At 36.9% G+C, this 23,227-nt stretch overlaps 1 protein-coding gene across 1 annotated transcript in view; it reads right to left on the bottom strand.

Moving 5' to 3' along the window:
* The window catches only part of LOC109069885 (chondroitin sulfate N-acetylgalactosaminyltransferase 1-like), a 37,502-nt gene extending 17,290 nt beyond the window's left edge, over positions 1 to 20,212 (bottom strand). The window contains exons 1-2 of the mRNA XM_042764809.1: positions 19,777 to 20,212; positions 5,500 to 6,943 (exon numbers count right to left, since the gene is read on the bottom strand). Of these exons, the coding sequence (XP_042620743.1) occupies positions 5,500 to 6,277 (778 nt within the window). The 5' untranslated portion in view covers positions 6,278 to 6,943; positions 19,777 to 20,212. The remainder of the gene's footprint in view (positions 1 to 5,499; positions 6,944 to 19,776) is intronic.
* Between the last annotated feature and the right edge of the window lie 3,015 nt (positions 20,213 to 23,227).

The raw sequence follows: 23,227 nt of genomic DNA, 5'->3' as shown, positions 1-23,227 counted from the left end.
ACTATGAAGGCAGGCATTCAAAAGCCTGTCACAAACGTCTCGATGGAAAAACCCAGAGGAAAAAAACATTTTATTGCTCAGTGGTTAATGAGACGTGGAGTTCTCAGTTAGGTTGACATACAATAAGAGTAAAGTGTGATCAAATTAATGATCAATTAATTTATTAAATTTAAAATAAAATACAATTATTCAAATCTCTGACTTTTGATTATAAACTTTGGTTTCTTGGCAAAGTTGAGAACAGTGTGAGACATACAGTAGTTGGGTCCTGAAGTGAAAAGTGGGTCTCATTCACTAACAATTATGTGGATTATTTCATATTTGTATCCACAGGAGAACTTCTCACAAAAATGTACAATCTAATTCACAGCACATGTGTACTCACATGAATTTGCTGTTCACCTCGTTCTAATGTTAATGAATTTGGAGTTTTCTAAATGAGCGACTGTGTGCTGGAGGTTCGTCATTTGCATAAAACACGCCCAAACCATCTCCTTATAAGTGCTTTCTGAGCAATCTTTTGTCACTCTCAGCAAACACATGATGTTCTCTAAAGTCACGCTTTTCCTGAGAGCACATGCAGCAAATTCCTCAAGCAATAGCAAGTATGTGTGCTCAAACACAATAAACACCTTTTATACAAACCCAGATTACAGACTCATTATCCAGCTGTACTTATGCGTATCTGCATAGTTGTAGAGAGAAACCTCACAGCTCAAGCTACAACACAGCCTAACTTACTCTTTTACTGTATATGATGAAATATATGTATATAAAATTTCATCTTAACATGATTATAAGGCCACGCAGAGTCTGTGATTTTTGCGTATGTGTGGTTTCAGTTACTACATTTTATCATAAACTTAGAACAAATTTTAGTACGGAAGGTATTGGTGAACCGTGATTCATAAAAATGTTCATATTCAGATTTTACACACAAATTTGTGCATACAAATGCTTAGTAAATGAGACCCACTGTGGCCAATTTAATCTTTTCTATAATTACAGTCTATGAAAATTCATCATTTATAACCATCATACAAAATCAAGTGTTGTCATTTAGAGTAAAATAGAACTAAGTAGACTGATATGATATAACATGAAATATGAGATCTTTTTAATATCTTTGTTAGGGCTGCACAATAATGGTTAAATTGACAATCATGATTATTAAAATATATATATATATATATATATATATATATATATATATATATATATATATATATATATATATATATATATATATATATATATATATATAACTGTGACAATTGTTTTCATTTCTTTTCACATTTTATCAGAATTAATGAACTTTCATGTAAGCAAAATCAAGAAAATCAACTGATGTTTTATTTTACCTCAAGTTTCCTTATTTATTATATTTATCATATACATTAACATACTCTCTGAGAACCTTAAGAGGCTTCTCTAAAAAACTAAAGAAGTGAAATTCCTCATATTAGTTCCAATAATAATTCCAAATTATGTTAACCACTGCAAGATAAGGAAATTATCAAAGGAAAAAAAATCAAGATAAATAACCACAAGGCCATGTAACAGATAATAATGCTTAATTAATCTAGAGAAGCAGAAATTGTGATCACAATTAAAATACAATTAATAGCGCAGCCCTAATCTTAGTTGTTTCTCTTAGACAGCATGGATTGAATGGAAAACACAATATTGAACAGTCTCCTGCATCTCAGATTTCTTTTATGAGTAAAAGACAATAGCAAAATCTGCAATGAAAAGTCAGATTTCAGTTTGAACTCAACACATTTCTCATGAAATTCTTTGAAGAGCCTATGATCTGAGCTATGCTGAGACATGGAATTATGATAAGGGATTTCTCAGGAAACATCTGTGCAGATGTTTAGATGCCAGGAGCACCAGGTCATCTGAGGCTTGGGTAACATCCCTGGTTATAACTTAAAAGATACTAAAAGTATCTGGAAGGTGGTCAGGCATGGAGACCATGAAAAACAGGATTTCATTCAGTACTTTCATGCCTCTGGAAAAAAAGATAGAGATCTGTACTGTACAGCATCAAATGTGTATTGTTCAGGTCCCATATCAGTGTTTCGCTGGTGCTACAAAAGGCACAAAGACTAATATCAAACAGGAAGACACTCTCACGCACGGTTTGCATGAAACACTGCCATTTGCTTAAGGGTTGTTCATGTTGAGGAAACAAAAGAAAAACACACTTCACAGCTTCATACTTCATAGTACAGTGTGGAAACACTGCATCATGATCTACACTGGGAAATATGTGCATCTCGTTTCTCATAAATTTATGAGAAAGTTGCTATGGTGTTCTAAGCAGTGTTTACAATGTTTCTGTACAAGTTTGTCCAAATCGCTTACCCTAAGCAGAAACAGCAAACTAGGAAACTAGCAAACTAAAAATTATTCTCATGTCCAGCCCTTTCCATCCCACACATAAAATGCATTCATGGAAATAGCAGGGCCATTAGGGAAGCCATCTGAATCAATACAAGCTACTAACGGCAAAGACATCAAAGCGTAACCCGCAGGCTCGGCTCCACCTCACTGAAAAACTAGCTACGGTAAATTAGACGCAACAGTTCTTCGACACAACAAAATCACGTGAGTTACTGAACACTGGCCACAATAGCTCAGGGTAAAACTGCACTTTTAGTATGAACTGTGATCTTTTTTTCCTCTCTAAATTGGATTGTGTGACCACAAAATTGATCTGGTAAAGAAGCACTATGTACAGTTAGCCAACAGAGATACAGGATAATGAGAGATACATGTATCCCTTGAGGGACGGGGTGGGAGAGTTATTTTGTGGGAAGAAAAGATACACTTTCTGTAAACATTCCTGTTTGCTGAAGCACCGGTGTGTAATGGTCAAGCTTCCTGTGTTGTTTCAGGGTCGAATATTTTTAGAATGTCCAACAATATTATTCAGTGTCTTTTAGTGTTAGCAAGAAGGCTGGGAAAACTGACATTGTGTCTGGACACAGAGTCGTAAGTTATTACAGACATGGCCTTGGCTTTTTTTGAATTCTTCACAAGCTCTCCACTGTTGATGTGAAGTAAAGTAGGCTTTTTCGGTTATACGGTCGAAAAAGAGCTCAAGGGAGGCTTGAAATGAGAAGAAATGGTCTTCTATTTAAAGATGCACCAAATAACAAATAACCCAGGACCATTAGTTATTAGAAAGTGAGAAATACATATTATTTAGCACTCCTCCAAATATATTCCTGCTCAAAAGACCAGGATTACTGTCCAAAGATTTATGTTGTGTTTTGGAAGCTTGCTATGCTAGTAACCACAAGGTTGAATGTGTAGAGAGTTATAAATATCTTGGGACAACTATTGATAATAGATTGTGTTTTGATGTATATAAATAGGTATTATGTAAAAGGGGATGGCAACACCTATATTGCTTAAGAAAATTAAAATCATTCAATATAGGACATTGATGAAATTGCTCTATAAGTCCTTTTCCATTAGCTGCTGGTTTGGAAATCTCAGTGTGGAATTTACAGTTAGTAGGAAGATCATAGGTATAGAACAAAGAAGTTTGTCATTTTTGTACAACAGAAAAGTTTTGAGTCGGACTCGATCTGTGCTCCTGGACAGTGATCATTTCTTGTATCCGGAGTGCTCCTTTCAGGTTCTCACTATAGACTACCAAACATGAAAAGTAACTGATATATATATTTGTTTCTTCCCTGTGCAATTCGGTTGTTAAATGGTCCTAAAGGAAATTATGAGGGAAATGTATTTTATTTATATTTTTATGTATTCATGTTGAATGTATTGTATGTATCTGTTTTGCTGTATCCAAAGTGATCTTAATAAAGCCTGACTAGACAAACCAGCATAAGCTAGCATGAAAAATTCAGCAGTTGTTTGTAACGTTTAGATAAATCTCACTTTTTTTTCAGCTTAGCTAACTGTATTATTGCAGGCACCTAGTCTTGGAAAGTTTGTACATGCAAATTTCACCATTGCAAATTTCTAACATTTCAGTTTCCGGTGCTGGTAACAGTTATTTATGACTAAACAAAGTGCATAGCAACAGGAATAATGTATTTCCTGTAATGCCTCAGTAAACTACTGAGATGTGTCACTTTCTCTCCAGAGGAAATGGTAGAGATGAGACCACTCTGAACATGAAACAGCTGTGTACTGTATGTTTTCTAGTCATCGCAGGATATCCTGACTTTAGCGTGTTAACATACTGCTACAGAATGCTCTATTGTTGGTTCTGAGGATTGTATAACTCTTTCCACGTGGCTCAGAGATTATTTCGAGAGATTTTCTCTAAAAGTGTCAGACAAACTCCACAGTAAAGACTTAGGCTTTATTGATGGCCCAGAGAGGTGCAGAGTTTTCCTGTGGTTCCATAGAGGGGAAGTGTGTCACCTCTGCACTAGCAGCACTAAATGGAATAGCAAAGAATAATGTTTCCAAACAGGCTACCAAAAAACTCCTACCATCCTTTCCAACCCACTCACAACTTAAACCATGTAAGCAGTCACACTACATTCATGTTAACACATAATATTTACACCTTGTGGCTATACAGGGTAGCACTTTATTTTACGGCATCTCTGTTACATGTTGCGTTTAGTTGCTATAGTAATAACAATAAACTACGCATAATTACATTCAACTAACCCTATACCAATCCCTCATCCTAACCCTAACCATATAAGCACATGGATTTAATTATTATTGCTCAGTACATATAATAACACTGTAACAAAGACACCACAAAATGTAATTTCTATTGACAGATTGGCTGTATATAGACCTTAGTCATGTTAGTGGATGAAAACAAGACTGTGAGGGATAGACTTACAGTCTTTACAATGGCATGTATACCTACAATGGCACTTGTATAAAGCTCCTTGATATTGTAATTTTCACAACTCACGACTTTTAAAACTGTTTTATGGAGTTTTTGTCTACTGAAAGTTTTTCAGAAAGACTTTTCTTCAGCTGAACAATCGGTTTGTTGTTAAATAACAGTACAATCAATTGAACACGCTGTACTTCTATATCTCCCAGCCTCTTTTTCATTCCTGCCAAAACTTAAACATAGCGCTACCCTGACTAAGGTCTATTGAGCTTAACTTGAAGTGAACCTGGAATTAACCTATAAGTAGCTTCGGTAACACTTTATTTTTAGGACCAATTTTCAATATTAACTAGCATGCATATTAGTACTTATAAAGCGCATATTAATGCCTTATTCTGCATGACCATACTATAGATCCCTTAATCCTACCCCATACCCCATAAAATTTACAACTACTTTATTAATTATTAATAAAAAGCAAATTAGAGGAGTTTACTGCAGCAAACGTCATAGTTAATAATCAGTAAATAGTGAGAATAGGACCTTAAAATAACATGTGACTGTAGCTTCTGCATGGTTTACACTGGGTAGCACCAATTTTTTGCAGAGTAGATGAAGCAAACACAAGTTAACCGCATAACTGTTAATCTTACCTTCTATAAAGTCTGATGGTGTGTAGACTTTGCTAGGTTTTGTTTTGTCTCCACCTTGATTTGGTGCATTGAGGGCGTGCAGTGCGCTCTCCACCACCTCCCCCAGCTCATCCCTGCGGTCCTTCCTCACCGGCTTCTCCTCAGGGTGATGGGTCAACCCCATTTCCAGCTGGTAGACACGTTGTAAGGTGAAACTCTCAAAGGGCACTACAGCGTACTCGCTCGGAAGTCGAACGCCGGAGTGCACCTCTGCCCGGCTCAGCTGACTGCGTAGGAACTCCTGCAGGTCGCTGTGACTGTGTTCGTCAGCCACGTCACCCACAGTGCCCTCTCCAGCTGTCTTCTCCATAGAGTCCTGCATGCCTTTAAGTTGTTCGCGCCGTTCCTGGAGAGCCTCTTTAAGTTGAGCAATTTGTTTTTTCAAGCTAGTAATATGCTGCCGGTGCTGCTCTTCGCGCTCTTGGAGAAGGGCTTGGAACCCTTCCCGTCTGGCAGGGCCGATGGGGGCCCCTCCAACCCCACCTGGCCTGCTTGGACCTCCTGGCATAGCCATCCCTCCAGCCCTGGGCAGGGGTTGCCCAGCCATGGGCTCATCAGCATGGGGGCTGCAGGTGATGACATAAAGGAGGGAAAAACAACAGCACACCACCACTAACAGAACACCCACACGTGAGAGCCAGACCAGCAGACCCCTGCGCAGCATCACGACTGACAACCTCAACAACAAGTTGGGTAGGATGACGTAGTTCAATAAAGTTTGGGCATCACTGCGTACCATCAAAAACAAGACAAAAAGATCAGCCAAAGGCCGCCCATGCCAGAAACACTTGTTGAGTCTTTGATTAAAAAGAAGAAGAACTGTTTGTGTTTTGTCTGTCAACTAAAGTCTCATATTTCCCAGGTGTAGACCACAAAGCTAGTTTTGTTTAAAACTTTACTGTCGATTCCCATTTCACCCACTCTTTAAACTTCAGCCTGGCTCTTCATGCACATACTTTGTCATGGGTCAAGTTACGGCCACTTCCTCTTCTTCAGGGTCCTATTATTTCTCTGTTCAGACAAATGAACCATTGGACCATTTCAGTAGCAACATATCTCCATCTGGTGAAAATTGCTCATTCTTCTTGAAGTAAGCATGACAGACCCTTGGGAGAATGTCTGGAATGGATCCTCCATTCCTCAGTGCTCCCGGTGACCCAAAAGAGAAAACCATTCATTGAAGGTTTAGCCATTAGACGTCCATGGCTATGGTCCACAAAAACTAGTCTGGAGTCTGGTCATTTGCCATCCGTTTCTTTGAACTTCATTTAACGGTCCAATGTTGTTGAAAAGACCAATATGTTATTTCCCAAAGAGTTTTCAGGCCGTCTGTATGACTTCCTTAATCTATTCAGAGTCCTCTGCATGTTTCATCATGTGTTGCTTCTGATCTTCACAGGTCTATCTAGAAAAAGGAAGAGAAAATAAGATTAAACTGATTATTTTCTGAAGAACCAGATCCGTAGGCAGATGAAGGTCTCCTATATGTTAATAAGTCAGACTTCAAAGTACTTCAGTACTGATAGCTTGGTGTTATCATACCATTAAAAAGACAAAATAGAGCTATTACATGATGATGAGGTGAGGGCATAGGGTTCAAATCAGTCTATCTAGTTTGCAAACACAATGTGTTAATTTTAAAGTGACCTAAAGGTCTAAATTCAGGACCTACGCAGCCAAGCAAAGCATTTTGGGTCGGCTCCAGTGCAGGAGAACAGTGCTGTCACTGATGTGTGAAAATAAGAGATGTGTGGTAAAAGCAGTCTAATGGCCTGCCAACTCACACTGGGGATGAACAGCAGCACTGTAAATTTAAGCAAACACACACGAGAGGCCGGGCATTCATTGGCACACACACATGCAAACACACACACAGTCAAACAAATGTGTATCTGTGACCAAGGGAAAACACAGAAACACTGAATTAGCAAGCTGGAAAGCTGCGGTGGTAAAAGATACTAGGTGGAAAAAAAGAGCGTAAAGAGATGTAGGATTCTCTAAATAAGTGTGTGTGTGTGTGTGTGTGTGTAACTCACCACACAGTTAGGTCTTTATAGGTTAGTGGGAGGCTTGATTTAATGAAAGGATTAGTTATGTTACTGGTGAATACTGGACTGTATCAAGGAGAGTTGGCCACGGACCAGCACTGAGGAGGGGGATGTCTATTTATCTGAGACTGGCACTCAAATATGGACTGACTCAGTTATTCAAACTCTCCAACCATCCATCCATTAGTTTGCTCACTCACCTATTCATCCAATCACTTTTGCATTCATTCACTCACCGAATAACTCATCCATTCATTCACTTTCTCCATCAATCACTCATTCACTTATTCACTGATTCTTTGATTCATTCATTCTTTCACCGATTTACTAAATTAGTTAGGAGATTTTCCATTCCACCCTAAGTGCCCTGCGCAGTGGACTAAAATGGGTATTCCTTCATCTTAAGGGAGATTCTAATCTGAAGGGTGCATACCTGTTCAGTTCGAAGGACGCGACGAACATAATAAGGAATAAGGGAACATCGATACATCACTTTACAGGAAGCGGAGAGGGAAATTTACTCAATCTGCTGCTTCCAGCACTGCAAGAAGTCTGACTAAAATAAACCCAATGAAAAGGAGTGGAGACTTTTTAATGAGTTTAATTAGTCCCCAGGTGTGGGTTGTACATGACTGTTTGTCGGTATAAAATACAGGAGATGCAACAGTTACAAGGCAACTATATAAATCTAATATAAAAAGACACATCTAATAAACCCAAATACATTTATTTTCATATTACATGTCACAGCATTTACCATTCAGTTTAGGGCTTTTAAATTTGACATTTTATATTAATTGAAATTTTATAATTAATGTCCTGCATTAAAACGTTATTCATTCTTTCACTCACTGACTGATTCCTTTAATTACTGATTCATTCATTCTTTCACTCACTGACAGATTCATTTAATTACTGATTCATTCATTCTTTCACTCACTGACAGATTCATTTAATTACTGATTCATTCTTTCTTTCGCTCACTGAATGATTCATTTAATTACTGACACATTCATTCTTTCACTCACTGACTGATTCATTTAATTACTGACACATTCATTCATTCTTTCACTCACTGACTGATTCATTCAATTGCTGATTCATTCATTCTTTCACTCACTGACTGATTCATTTAATTACTGATTTATTCATTCTTTCACTCACTGACAGATTCATTTAATTACTGATTCATTCATTCTTTCACTCACTGACAGATTCATTTAATTACTGATTCATTCGTTCTTTCACTCACTGACTGATTCATTTAATTACTGACACATTCATTCATTTCTTTCACTCACTGACTGATTCATTCAAATATTGATTCATTCATTCTTTCACTCACTGACAGATTCATTTAATTACTGATTCATTCATTCTTTCACCTCACTGACAGATTCATTTAATTACTGATTCATTCATTCTTTCACTCACTGACAGATTCATTTAATTACTGATTCATTCGTTCTTTCACTCACTGACTGATTCATTTAATTACTGACACATTCATTCATTCTTTCACTCACTGACTGATTCATTCAAATATTGATTCATTCATTCTTTCACTCACTGACAGATTCATTTAATTACTGATTCATTCATTCTTTCACTCACTGACAGATTCATTTAATTACTGATTCATTCATTCTTTCACTCACTGACAGATTCATTTAATTACTGATTCATTCATTCTTTCACTCACTGACAGATTCATTTAATAACTTATTCATTCTTTCACTCACTGACTGATTCATTTAATTACTGACACATTCATTCTTTCTTTCATTCACTGACTGATTAATTCAATTCCCCATTCATTCATTTTTCACTCACAGTGATTCATTCAGTCACTTATTCATTCACTCTTTCATTCACACTGACTTAATTCATTCAATTGCTTATTTCACTCACCGATCGATTCACTCCAGCACTCAATCATCCGTCCATCCAATCACAAATTCATTAATTTGTTCATTCATTTCCTGACTTATTTACTCATTCACCCATTCTCTCTTTCGATCACTCACTTATTTACACACCTATTCACTTTCATTTATTCATCCACTTACTTATTCATTCATTTAGTCACATGCTCATTCATTCATTTATTCATTCAAACACTTACTCATCACTTTAAAATTTGTATTAATTTCCTTTGCCAACCTATTAAATATTATACATGACAGCAAGGATCCATCTGTTACTGCATAACAAGAGTAGATGACACTCAGCGACTGAATCTCTCTCAAGGTGGTGATACAAAATGACTAATCTTTTATTTTATTTTCGTCTCATTTAAGAACTCACACATGACTGAGGGAAAAGATGCCTCACACTGTGTTACGCTATTCCAGCTCACTTGTACAGCCGCCAGGATGAGCACAGCACGAGTCTGCCAGCAATTCATTCTCCCTGCTGTGAATATGCCATACAACACCAGAGCCAAGACCACGAACCAAACACACGGCTGAACAACACTGAGGAAAGTTACGGGGAGCTTGACAACCTTAAACAAATGAGAAAGAGAGACTTTAATTTGCTCTTCTGTAACAAAGTGTTGTTGTTTAGCTGTGATTAGCCTTTTTGTGAAGGGCTGTTCTTTAGACGTTGGCCTATTCTGTTTTTATGCCAGTAAAATTTTATCATCACGGATGGAAAATCCAGCTGTGTTTTGAAACATGCTGGCTGGTTTCTAACTGGTCTATGCTGGTCATTAGTTGACTGACCAGCCAACATACTCCAAAAACCAGCCTGAACTCCTTGAGCTAGTATGATAACTTTTTCCAAAACACACTAACCACCTAAACATGGATTTCCTAGCAGAAATAAAGTTTAACACTATTACATAAACAATATTTTGCAACAATGCTGTTAAAGCCTTGATGAAACTTTGGGAACAGGTCACTATAACTTCCTGACAACTCAAAGATCTTAATCAGATTAAATTTTCTTGCTCTTGAGTAATGGCCGGTTTGTGAACCAAATGCATTTACATTAGTTCAATTACTTTCACAAGCCCTGATCTGCAGAGTCAGCTGCAGTTATAATATCTGGCTGTGGTGAGCAGTCAGGAAATGGTGAGTGTGTTTTTCCTCCTTTTGCAATTTTCATTTTCGGAGGCTTTTGCTGACCCTTGTGCCTGGCTGCAGTAAGAGTCTCACACCCAGTGTTTTTCACACATCTAATATATAAATACTTCAGACTTTAACACAGAGACACTTTGCAAGCCTGTGTCTCACATATTCACATAATTATATGATGTTCCTGAATTAATTTTAATACTTTTCATTAAATGAATGAAATAACAAACTATCTTAGTATTTGAGAAACATTTGACTGCAAAATCAAAGTCATATGATGTGTGTTTGTCAAAGTCATTAAGCTTCACAAATATCAGATTTGACCTTTTTATTACAAGACAAAATTAACTCACGTCATGTGGTGTGACTCCCCAAAAATGAATTATATTGATGAAGTAATAATTTACATTATCCACAAAAAATACTTGAAAAATGTATTGAAAAACTTTTTTGAAAATATTGATTAAGATATGTATACATGCATTCAAGGTATAAGGAAAATATGTTACTCTTTTTTACTTGATGGTTACACCACGTGACAATTTTAGAGTCAATAAATTGAAAATGACTCGATACCATTTCATGTAATTTTCTTGAAAATGGCATAAAAGTTTTCAAAGCACATGAAACCAACCTATTAATTTTATATATACACACACACACACACACACACACACATACACACACACACACACACATACACTCACCTAAAGGATTATTAGGAACACCTGTTCAATTTCTCATTAATGCAATTATCTAATCAACCAATCACATGGCAGTTGCTTCAATGCATTTAGGGGTGTGGTCCTGGTCAAGACAATCTCCTGAACTCCAAACTGAATGTCAGAATGGGAAAGAAAGGTGATTTAAGCAATTTGGAGCGTGGCATGTTTGTTGGTGCCAGACGGGCCGGTCTGAGTATTTCACAATCTGCTCAGTTACTGGGATTTTCACGCACAACCATTTCTAGGGTTTACAAAGAATGGTGTGAAAAGGGAAAAACATCCAGTATGCGGCAGTCCTGTGGGCGAAAATGCCTTGTTGATGCTAGAGGTCAGAGGAGAATGGGCCGACTGATTCAAGCTGATAGAAGAGCAACTTTGACTGAAATTAACCACTCGTTACAACCGAGGTATGCAGCAAAGCATTTGTGAAGCCACAACATGCACAACCTTGAGGCGGATGGGCTACAACAGCAGAAGACCCCACCGGGTACCACTCATCTTCACTACAAATAGGAAAAAGAGGCTACAATTTGCACGAGCTCACCAAAATTGGACAGTTGAAGACTGGAAAAATGTTGCCTGGTCTGATGAGTCTCGATTTCTGTTGAGACATTCAGATGGCAGAGTCAGAATTTGGCGTAAACAGAATGAGAACATGGATCCATCATGCCTTGTTACCACTGTGCAGGCTGCTGGTGGTGGTGTAATGGTGTGGGGGATGTTTTCTTGGCACACTTTAGGCCCCTTAGTGCCAATTGGGCATCGTTTAAATGCCACGGCCTACCTGAGCATTGTTTCTGACCATGTCCATCCCTTTATGACCACCATGTACCCATCCTCTGATGGCTACTTCCAGCAGGATAATGCACCATGTCACAAAGCTCGAATCATTTGAAATTGGTTTCTTGAACATGACAATGAGTTCACTGTACTAAAATGGCCCCCACAGTCACCAGATCTCAACCCAATACAGCATCTTTAGGATGTGGTGGAACGGGAGCTTCGTGCCCTGGATGTGCATCCCACAAATCTCCATCAACTGCAAGATGCTATCCTATCAATATGGGCCAACATTTCCAAAGAATGCTTTCAGCACCTTGTTGAATCAATGCCACGTAGAATTAAGGCAGTTCTGAAGGCGAAAGGGGGTCAAACACAGTATTAGTATGGTGTTCCTAATAATCCTTTAGGTGAGTGTATATACATACATACATTACATTTCTAATACACATGGAACTAATTTCTGCCTTTTTTGCTGAAATTGAGTATCGACTATAATGTCTGCACTACTTTCCTGGCATGATGGTATGAAAATAGACTCTACTGTCAGACAAAAAGATGAAAGATAAAAGACAGAGAAGGAAATAAAGAAAACCCTCAACAGCCCTTCTCACAGTTGCCATTCATCACAGCAACTTCTCTCTTAATCAAACCACTTCCTGTCTCCACAGGGCATGGGTGCCTGACATGGGCTTCCTGTGGGTCTCTCATTAAATTAGACAGCACCAGCTGCATGTCCACATCCCTGTGCAAGTACAGCTCCCATCATCAAAGACAAGGCTGACGCAAAAAAAACCCCCAAAAAACAAGGATGAACATAAAAGAGCTTCACATTTTTTCTTCATAAATGAATGATCTAAAATCCTGATCCACCACTTTCCTTTAAACTGTCAGTGCTTATATAAATAATGGATGCTTCGGATTGTGTAACCGAGCAATACTGCAGAATCACAACAACTGGTGTAAAATAATTTATTGCAAGTCTATTCCACACACCAGTGCCTGTTTTTCATGATTCTTGTATCTGCTGTCCTCTTCTTCACCAATGAAAGAAGTCATCAGCAATCCCTGGAGGGTTGCAGAGATGTCTTTGAAGAGGAACTGTCTGAACCGGCTAATTTAACAATGTGGGATATCCAGATCGAGAAAAAGAGAGTCCACAAGCCAAGTCAAGCCCTGCTGTTTCACTGCTGTATTAGAGGGACGACTCCAGAGAAAGCAATTCCAGGTGTTGCTCATGTTCAGTTCACAGAAAACAGAGGGGGAAGAGAGGCTGAGGGGATGGAAGGAGAATAACGTGGAGAAACAGGGAATGTGGGAGAGTTAGAGAGAGGAACAGAGCAGAAGAGAGCGAAAGGCCTCTTTGATGTCCTTCTGGGCCTCAGGTGGTTCTCACTCCCCTTAATTAAGTTGGATATCCTCATGTGGGACCCAAATTGTGCCTACCATATAGCCTGCCTTTAAAATCAACAGGAAACAGTTTTCACAACCCATTTTATGACTGTTTGTGACACATGAGTGAAACAGTATGTTTAATGAGAAAAAAAGTAGTGTGGGGTTTTTTGATCAGGAATTGATTCCTTTGGACAATAGTGATTTAATTGGACAGTATAGCTTGTTCCAGTGGTTAAAAGAGCAAAACGGCTAACACTGTTATTCATGTAGTACCCAAATGCGTTTTTATAGGCTAGTTAAATTGTGTTGTTAGCTTAGCAACATGCTACGGAGCCTCACACATGACATGCGAGAAAAAATAAATAAATCGTGCACATGGCATGCAGGAAAAAATAGCAGGCTAAATTGTGCGCATGATTTAGCAAATCGAGGGAACGAAATAGTAATCATGTGCACAATTTAGCCTGCTATTTTTTCCTGCATCCCATGTGCAGGGCTCCATAACATGCTAATTCTAGACATGAGTCAAATAATTCTATTGCTTTCTAAGATTTTGTCATAATTGTAATTATTGTCAGGCATATTGTCATATAATTTGACTGTTTTACCCAATATTTTCTTGTTATGTTTTTTATAGTTATCGAGTATCTCATTATAAGCTTAGCAACATGCTAACTCCAAACTTAGTCTGAACTGAATTATTCCACCTTCTAACATACCACATTTTGGCTTGTAATGAGTGACTACAATGAGTTTTTGCACGTTTAAGTGTGTTCACATTGCTGACAAGTTTACCTGTTGTTGTTTATCCATGTTGTGTGTATGTATTATATGCTAAAACAGTCAAAATGTGTCATTAGAGAAGCACTAATTAGACATCACTGTTTCAGCCCATGATTATGGCCCTCCAAAACAATTTCATTCAAAAATTTTCAGTTCCCAGAATGCTATGCATCACTTCTTATGACACTTAGGCTACAAGTCATTTGAAACCAAACACAAATTTACATTTATGCATTTAGCAGATGCTTTTATCTAAAGCGACTTATAGTGCATTCAGGCCAACATTTTTTTTTTTTAAACCTAACATGTGTTCCCCTGGGAATCGAACCCACAACCTTTTGCATTGCTAACGCAATGCTCTACCACTGAGCCACAGGAACATGTAAAAATAGTAGACAAATAAAATAGTTCTAATCAAGAATTTGACTACTGGCTATTTTATCCAACATTTGTGTGCTATGTATTTTTATACTTATCAGAGTAGCGCATTATAAGCTTTACATCATGCTGATACAAAATTGTGGGTCAAATGTGATCAAGTGGTCAATTTGGAGATTTAATTTCACTAAGGATGCTGTCTTAAAAGGTGGCTATGTATGCAATAGAAATAAAGGAAGCTTTTTTAAATCATTCACAATAAGAGCAGGAATTTGAGTTAGGAATATAAATTTTGATTTAATTTTGAGTTAAACACAACCCCGTACTTAAACACGCCCCTTCTTACACAATCACCATTCATACTCCTTCTGTAACCAACACACAACAAATCACATCTCAAATTATGTCAGCACTTTAAGAACACACCATGGCCTTTCATTACAACAAAATATCTGCACCTCCTTCAATTTAAGATTTCCGAGATCCAGCTCCAGCTGCCTTTTCATTCAAGCCACTTCATATTTACTGAGTCAACCTCAGACAGAAAAAAATATGAACAATACGCCTTCAAGTCACTTACAGAGGAGGAAAATTAGAGGACACTTGTCTTCATTCCATTCAGTCATTCAGACCTCCTTTCCAAACAAGTGTTTTAATACAGCATATAATAGGTTGCGATAAACATAATAACCAATTTGTTCGCACAACAGATTTGATTTGGTGTATGGAAGAATGCATTGTAAAAAAAAATGTATTTAAATGTCCAGAATTAGTGCTGACAGATTATGGTTTACCATGTAGCCAGTAGCCACACACCATGTTTACCACATCTGAGCCACAATTGGAGGGCACTTATTCATAAAAAAATGTTCTCAACCCTGAAATCTTATAAAAACAAAAACAAATATGCTCTTGAACATATCTGGAATGGCAAATCCTGCCCATTTGTCCAACAAGTGTCCTTGTTTCAACCAGAGGACAGATCTGGCAATGGATCAATCCAGTCTAGCACTAGAGTCTAGATGTTAATAGAATTTACAATATAAACAATAGCTGTGTTCACAATTGCATACTGTCTTTTCATTTCTGCAGAACTTAATATTTATATTGTGCACCATCTGCAAATTTTCAATATGTATTGAATACTTGAATGGCCAAAATGTGTAGTATACAACTATGAGGAATACTCTATCCCATAATGCATTGCTCTTGACTTGACCCCCATTTCCTGCGTGATGAATGAACATAGTATAATTTGTGATTTTGTTATATTTCACTACTTGATAAGAATGCCAAAAGTTAAGACTAACTTGGATTAACATGCCATTTAACCATATTAATTTCCAAGATGACTCATTATGTCATGTGATTAACTTGTAGTAATTTAGAGGGACAGTTCACCCAAAAAAAGAAAAATCTGACATTGAATACCCTGCATATCATTTCAAACCTCTATGACTTTCTTTCTTCTGTGGAAAATAAAAGACGATTTTCTGAGAAATGTTTATTTATCTTTATATTTATTTTATTGATATATTTTTTGCCCATACAGTGAAAGTCAAGTGTGCTCCAAAGTTGTTTGGTTCCCAATATTTTTCAAAATATCTTCTTTTAGAAGAAAGTCAATGTCATACATAAATAATGACAGAATTTTCATTTTTGGGTAGACAGTCCTTTTAAATGTAACAAAATACCATCTGAACTAAAATGCTACATCAAAAAACAATTTCCAAAAGGCTTTCTTTCACATTAATAGACTATGAATGTTAGCTAAAAATAATATTTACGAATAATGCAGGGTAACGTGTCAGCCTGATTTTTTATTTTCTCCTCTGTATAAAAGCTTTGTGGCAAGCCTCAATTGACCCAATGCTTCTTTCAGCCCAAAACAACAGGACAGCTCATTGCCATAGAGATCACATAGTTGAGGACACCTTGTCACCATAGCAGTCCCCTCACCAGGATGGGAGGGCTGTGTTGACAGCTTTTTAACATGAGATGGAAACTAGATTCATCCTCTGGAAGCAAGAGAGCAAAACAACTGATATAAGCAGTGACTGATATAAGAGAACAGCAATTACAGATAAATATAATGGTCATTTTTTACATTTGAGAGCACATAGCACAAAATAAATTACTGTAAAAGGATTTCACCGCAAAATGAAATTTCGGTCATTATTTATTCACTCTCATTTCTCATTATTCACTCAAATATCTTTTTTTTTTTTGGTAGAACAAAAATGAGATATTTTAATGAATATTTTTGTCTATACTAGGTCTGCACAATATATTGAAATAAAAATGATATCAGGATATGGCAGCATTTATTTTTATTTATCGACAACCTGTCAAAATAATAAAAACTTAATGGTTTATGTTTGAAAATTAAGAAATTTTACAGTAAAATTTAAATTATTATTATTTTATTTAATTATTATTATTATAATATTCTCTATATCTCTAACCCCCCCCCCCCCCAGAATATTACAATAATCTCAATATTATAATAGATAATCACAATAAAATCATGAAAATTCTTATTTTATAGTCATACTGAATTGGTCAAAAACAATGGGAATGTGGCCTAGGAAAGAGATTTTTTTACTCTAAATGAGGTTTTAAAATACTGAAAGAGGTTTGAGTCGGTTCTTGTAAAAAGTAAACTCAAGTATGAACACCCAAATTTTCAAGTTGTTCCTAAACATTGCAGCCCTGAATGTATTTCACAATAAAATCTCAAAGAACTCAGAGAAAAAAAATATTTTTATAGCGTGTTATTATTATTATGTTTTTTATTATTTATTTATTTTTTGCAGATGCACTCTCCAAAGAAAGATCACTCCACTAACTCTAGAATTATTCATTCTTTCTAAAGATAGCTATTCAGGTAATCTTGTGAGCATTCCTGTATTATTTCATTTCGCAATATAAATTGTAAAAATAATCTCTGTTTGAACAAGTTACAAATACTCTTCCAATATTTGGAAAAACAGGCCTTTCTTCCCCAAACTCACACTACTGGCTGAGCCAGTCTTGTTATGTATGATTTCTTGGGTGCTAGTGGTGCAAAAATCACACTCTTTCACCTTCAGACTCCATTTAGATTAGAAGATTTATATAAGCCTTTGAATTTGCATGCCAGTATTGTCAGAGAATTAGCACTGATTTGTTTCAGTGCCGCATACTGTATAATAAACACCTACAGACTGCTGCAAGCGCTCCGGATATTCCAAACCCAGGATAGACCAGGAAATTGTTGAACATATTAATAAGCTTGAATGTGTGTGTGAAAGAAAGTGGGCATTAGTGCACAGAAAAAATGAAATAATCAGAGAGCAGACATTACTATTACAATCTCATCATCAGTAAGGCAAAGTGAGCAGAGACTGGAATTAAAAATAAGTTTTGCTTTAAAGCTGCCATTGTACAAGGAGTCTGAGGTCTACATGTAGTTACTTAACTCACCCAGTATCTATTACGAATGAAATGACTACTTTAATGTTACATGCCATGCTTTGAGCAATATCCATTATTCTGTTAGTGTAGAGGAAGCAGATTCAGTTTGGCAGACTTGGTCTTAATTTGCATTTCCTTTTTCAGAACAACTGATATAATCAAATCTTATTTAACCAGCTACTGTACTTTTTAGTGTTTTAAAATCATCTTTGGCAAAAAAGGCACTCAGTAACATAATTTTCCTTGCACGCACACACACACACACACGCACACACACACACACACACACACACTACAGTACAAAAGTTTGAGGTCTGTATGATTTTTTTGAATGAAACTGTTAATTTTATAGAGTGAAGATGCATTAAATTGTTTAAAAGTGTCCTTAAAGATAATAATAATAATAATGTTGTTTCGGTTCTGTTTGAATTTTTTATTCTTCAAAGAATTCTGATACAGGAGTATAACAATTTCCACTAATTATGCTTTTCAGCATTCATAATAATAACAAATGTTTCTTAAGCTGAAAATCAGCATATTAGAATGATTTCTGAAGGATCATGTGACACTGAAGACTGGAGTAATAATGCTGAAAATTCAGCTTTGATCACAGAAAAAATACATTTTAAAATATATTATCAGAAAACAGTTATTTTAAATTGTAATAATATTTCACAATATTGTTGTTGTCATTGTTTTGGTCAAATAAATGAAATATTTGAGAGCATAAAGGACTCCAAAAATATTTAAAAAAAAACACTTAGTGAGACCACACCTTTGAACAGTACTGTATGTACTTCAGGTGAGTTCCTGAGATAACAGAACGACATTCCAAGTCTTTTCAAATTTTCCTCCTTATCGCTCAGTTAACTCACCTGAACAAACTGATACTATACAAGTGCGCATTCAATATTTGAAAGTCAGTTTCTGTTTAGTCATATACACTTGGCTACAAAAAGCTGCACATTTCCACTGTTATTGCCCTGGAAGAAAGATCCAGTTCATTTACCAGACTATTGCTCCTACAGTGGAACATGTGTAGCACTATATGGGGTAAGTCCTCACAAATGGAACCTGCCATTAAACAGCCTTCAGAGACTTTACAGCTAAACTAAAACAGTTATGAAACACAAAACATGAAACAGCAAAAAATTACAAAAATAGATGTGAGACATGTGTGTGTCACTGTTGAACTTTTCTTCATTACAAAGGCTAGCTGACTTCGCTGAACTTAGCCTATGATTTAATTGTGTTGACTTGTTTACAAAATATGAAGATACTGTAATTTTAGTTCGCAGGACAGAATTAGAACAATAAATGCCAATGTAAGATGGTTTACATCAACTATTGAAACTAAAACCTCTACCACAGAAAACAAGCGTTTATTTAAGCAGACTTTGGACTCAAATATCTTAAGATACAATCCTTGTAACAACTTCATGTGTGAGAACTAGCCCCAAGTGTTCTCTCTCATACTGTATATAGAGGCTACCATTCAATAACTGTTCATAACAGTATTCAAGAATGCCTGAAAGGATGATTCTATGCATTTAGTCTGCATCTGATGCCATGCGTGTGAGGAACATGTCTTACCAGCATCATGAGATGAAGAGATGTCACAGCGTGTCTCAGTGTCCAGAGTCTCCAGAACAGCGCGCTCTGTGCTGGAACAGCATGCGGTGGCCAGTGCGCGGAGAAGCGGTGAAGCACGGTGCTTCTCTCCCGGCGAAACCGGATCCTGTGGTCCACCCCACCCCAGAGCTGCCTCCGCCTCCAGCGCGCACATAAAGACTGCGTTGTTACCTGCAGCCGAATGCGACACGCTCCTGACGCCACGCACGCTCCTCCGGGAGGAGAAACTTATTTATCTGAAGGATTTGTTCCGTGGAGCGCGAGTTTCTTCGTATTTGCTGTATCGGTTTATTCATTTCTGCCCTGTACTCTTTTATTGCGTCTGTTTATAAAGTAAACCCGGATAGCCCACGCGCAATTAAGCCAAATCACACGCGCGAGAGCGCTGCTGCACTGAATATAATCGTAATCGCAGCCTTGCTGATATTCAGTGATGTGTTTTTATATGGCAGTTCTATAAAAAGTACACTCTAAACAAAAACTTTTGTCAAATGGTGATATGTAGAACCATAAGAGGAACCCCATTCTCCTCCTCAGATTTTAGATATGTTACTCCACTCTCATACAGTAGCTATGTTTATTGAATGGGAATTTACTACAATTTTATGCTTTTCTGTAGTCAGAAAGTCTCATCTGGGGGGCCATGGAATATTTCCTTATGGGGGGCCTTGGGGGCAGAATGGTTGAGAACCACATTATCTTCGGGAAATACACTCAATCCTTTCCTCAATTAGACTAAGAGAACGTTAGAGAACCTTAAAAGAACTAAACGGGTTCTGTGTATGGCAGTAGTGCTATATAGCGCCTTAATCACCCCAAAGAACCACTGAAGAACCATATTTGTGTGTTTGTGTGTGTGTGTGTGCAAGTAGTAGTGAATGCAATTTCTGACAAGTTTAAAAAGTGTCAAGTTCTCATACACACCTATTGTTTCACCTTAGAAGGGTCGTATGGGTTACTGTTGTGTTCACTTTACATGTTTTTTGAAGCGTTAACTTCGAGGGACCCATCCACTTGCATTATATTGCTCATAATTTTCTTAAAATCTCCATTATATACATCTGGGACAGCATGAGGGTGAGTAAATGATGAGAGAAAGTTCATTTTTGGGTGGAGTGTCCCTTTAAGAAAGCTTCGTAATCACTCCACTCCAGGTTTTATATTCAATTAACTATAGCCTAATGGGACGCGTTATTATTTATTAAATGAATCAAGCAGCCTTATTCTATCAAGTAGCCTACTGAGTAACAGTTTTCTTCACAGTAACAGATTCACTGAGTTCAGGTGTCTGGACTGCTCTGTATGCGCCCTTTTCATGCCAGTTAACGAACAGCTGAAGCTATTCATCCATACTGCTGAGGTCTATTTTGGGTTTTACCCTGTTTGGATCAAGATGGTAGTGCTTTCTTGGACTAATAGATATAGGTCTGTAGATAGACCTATATTTATAAAGCAAATAGTTGGCAGCAAAATTTGTATGACCTTTGTTTTTGTAAATGCTACACTGATGGAAACAGTTCACAATTTTTCTCAAACCAATAGCTAAACAGCGCCTCCTACTGGCCAGCAAATGTGACACTTCCCTAAATACTTTCATCCACAAACTTTTAAGGTGTTTTGAGTTGCATTTAAATAAAAATATTTTTAATAAAAATAACGACATTTTATTTCAAATAACTGATCATTTCAATCACTTCTGGTATAAAATAAAGTAAAATAAAATGAGTGATATATTAAGCTATATTTTACGCTATAAAACAGAAAAAATAGACTATAATCGTGGTCTGTTAAAGGGATTATTTGGGTTGGTTTGAACATTACTTGACTGACATTTTTGGCATGCACCGAGTAATATACCACCAACAAACAACAAAGGCATATTTGCTCACTATGGTGTGCAAATCATGTGCACAATGCTGTTCCCATCCTTGAGATACAGAGGGAACTCAGGCTGTAAAGGGTTTCAAAGGTCAACCACAGAATTGGCTAATTTATGTTACTTGATCTCCAGCCAGTGTGTTTGTAACAGAATGTGAGCTATGGGAGCCGTGGCATTTCAGAGGCGAACACTGGTTGGTTAATCTGGTTAGTGCTGTAACTTGGTAACAAGCATGCTTGAACAGGAAAGCACAGGCCATTTAAGTCTGAATGAAAGTTTTTTTCAAAACATTTTCTTTGTGTTCAGTGGAATAAAACTGCAAACAGGTTTGGAACAAACAAAGACGTGCTCTAAATTAAATGAAGAATGTCTGGGACTATTTTTACGTCATCCCACGAATGTTACTTTGGATTTAAGCCATTTTCTCTCTATATTTGGTGCTTTGGGTCTATCTATCTATCTATCTATCTATCTATCTATCTATCTATCTATCTATCTATCTATCTATCTATCTATCTATCTATCTATCTATCTATCTATCTATCTATCTATCTATCTATCTATCTATCTATCTATCTATCTATCTATCTATCTGTCTGTCGTTCTGTCTTTCTGTCTATCTATCTATCTGTCTGTCTGTGTCTATCTCTCTATCTATCTATCTATCTATCTGTCTGTCTGTCTGTCTGTCTGTCTGTCTGTCTATCTATCTATCTATCTATCTATCTATTTTATTTTTTGTCTGTCTGTTTGTCTGTGTGTCTCTATCTATCTATCTATCTATCTATCTATCTATCTATCTATCTATCTATCTATCTATCTGTCTGTCTGTCTGTCTGTCTGTCTGTCTGTCTGTCTGTCTGTCTATCTATCTATCTATCTGTCTGTCTGTCCGTCTGTCTGTCTGTCTGTCTGTCTGTCTGTCTATCTGTCTCTCTATCTCTCTATCTATCTATCTATCTATCTATCTATCTATCTATCTATCTATCTATCTATCTATCTGTCTGTCTGTGTCTATCTCTCTATCTATCTATCTATATGTCTGTCTGTCTGTCTGTCTGTCTGTCTGTCTGTCTGTCTGTCTATCTGTCTGTCTGTCTGTCTGTCTGTCTGTCTGTCTGTCTGTCTATCTATCTATCTATCTATCTATCTATCTATCTATCTGTCTGTCTTTCTGTCTATCTATCTATCTGTCTGTCTGTGTCTATCTCTCTATCTATCTATCTATCTGTCTGTCTGTCTGTCTGTCTGTCTGTCTGTCTGTCTATCTATCTATCTATCTATCTATCTGTCTGTCTTTCTGTCTATCTATCTATCTGTCTGTCTGTGTCTATCTATCTATCTATCTATCTATCTATCTATCTATCTATCTGTCTGTCTGTCTGTCTGTCTGTCTGTCTGTATGTATGTATGTCTGTCTGTCTGTCTATCTATCTATCTATCTGTCTGTCTTTCTGTCTATCTATCTATCTGTCTGTCTGTGTCTATCTATCTATCTATCTATCTATCTATCTATCTATCTATCTATCTATC

The sequence above is a fragment of the Cyprinus carpio genome, chromosome A10 (genome assembly GCF_018340385.1).
Source record: "Cyprinus carpio isolate SPL01 chromosome A10, ASM1834038v1, whole genome shotgun sequence".
Taxonomy (NCBI): Eukaryota; Metazoa; Chordata; class Actinopteri; order Cypriniformes; family Cyprinidae; genus Cyprinus; species Cyprinus carpio.
This window is presented reverse-complemented; position numbering and strand designations above follow the sequence as displayed.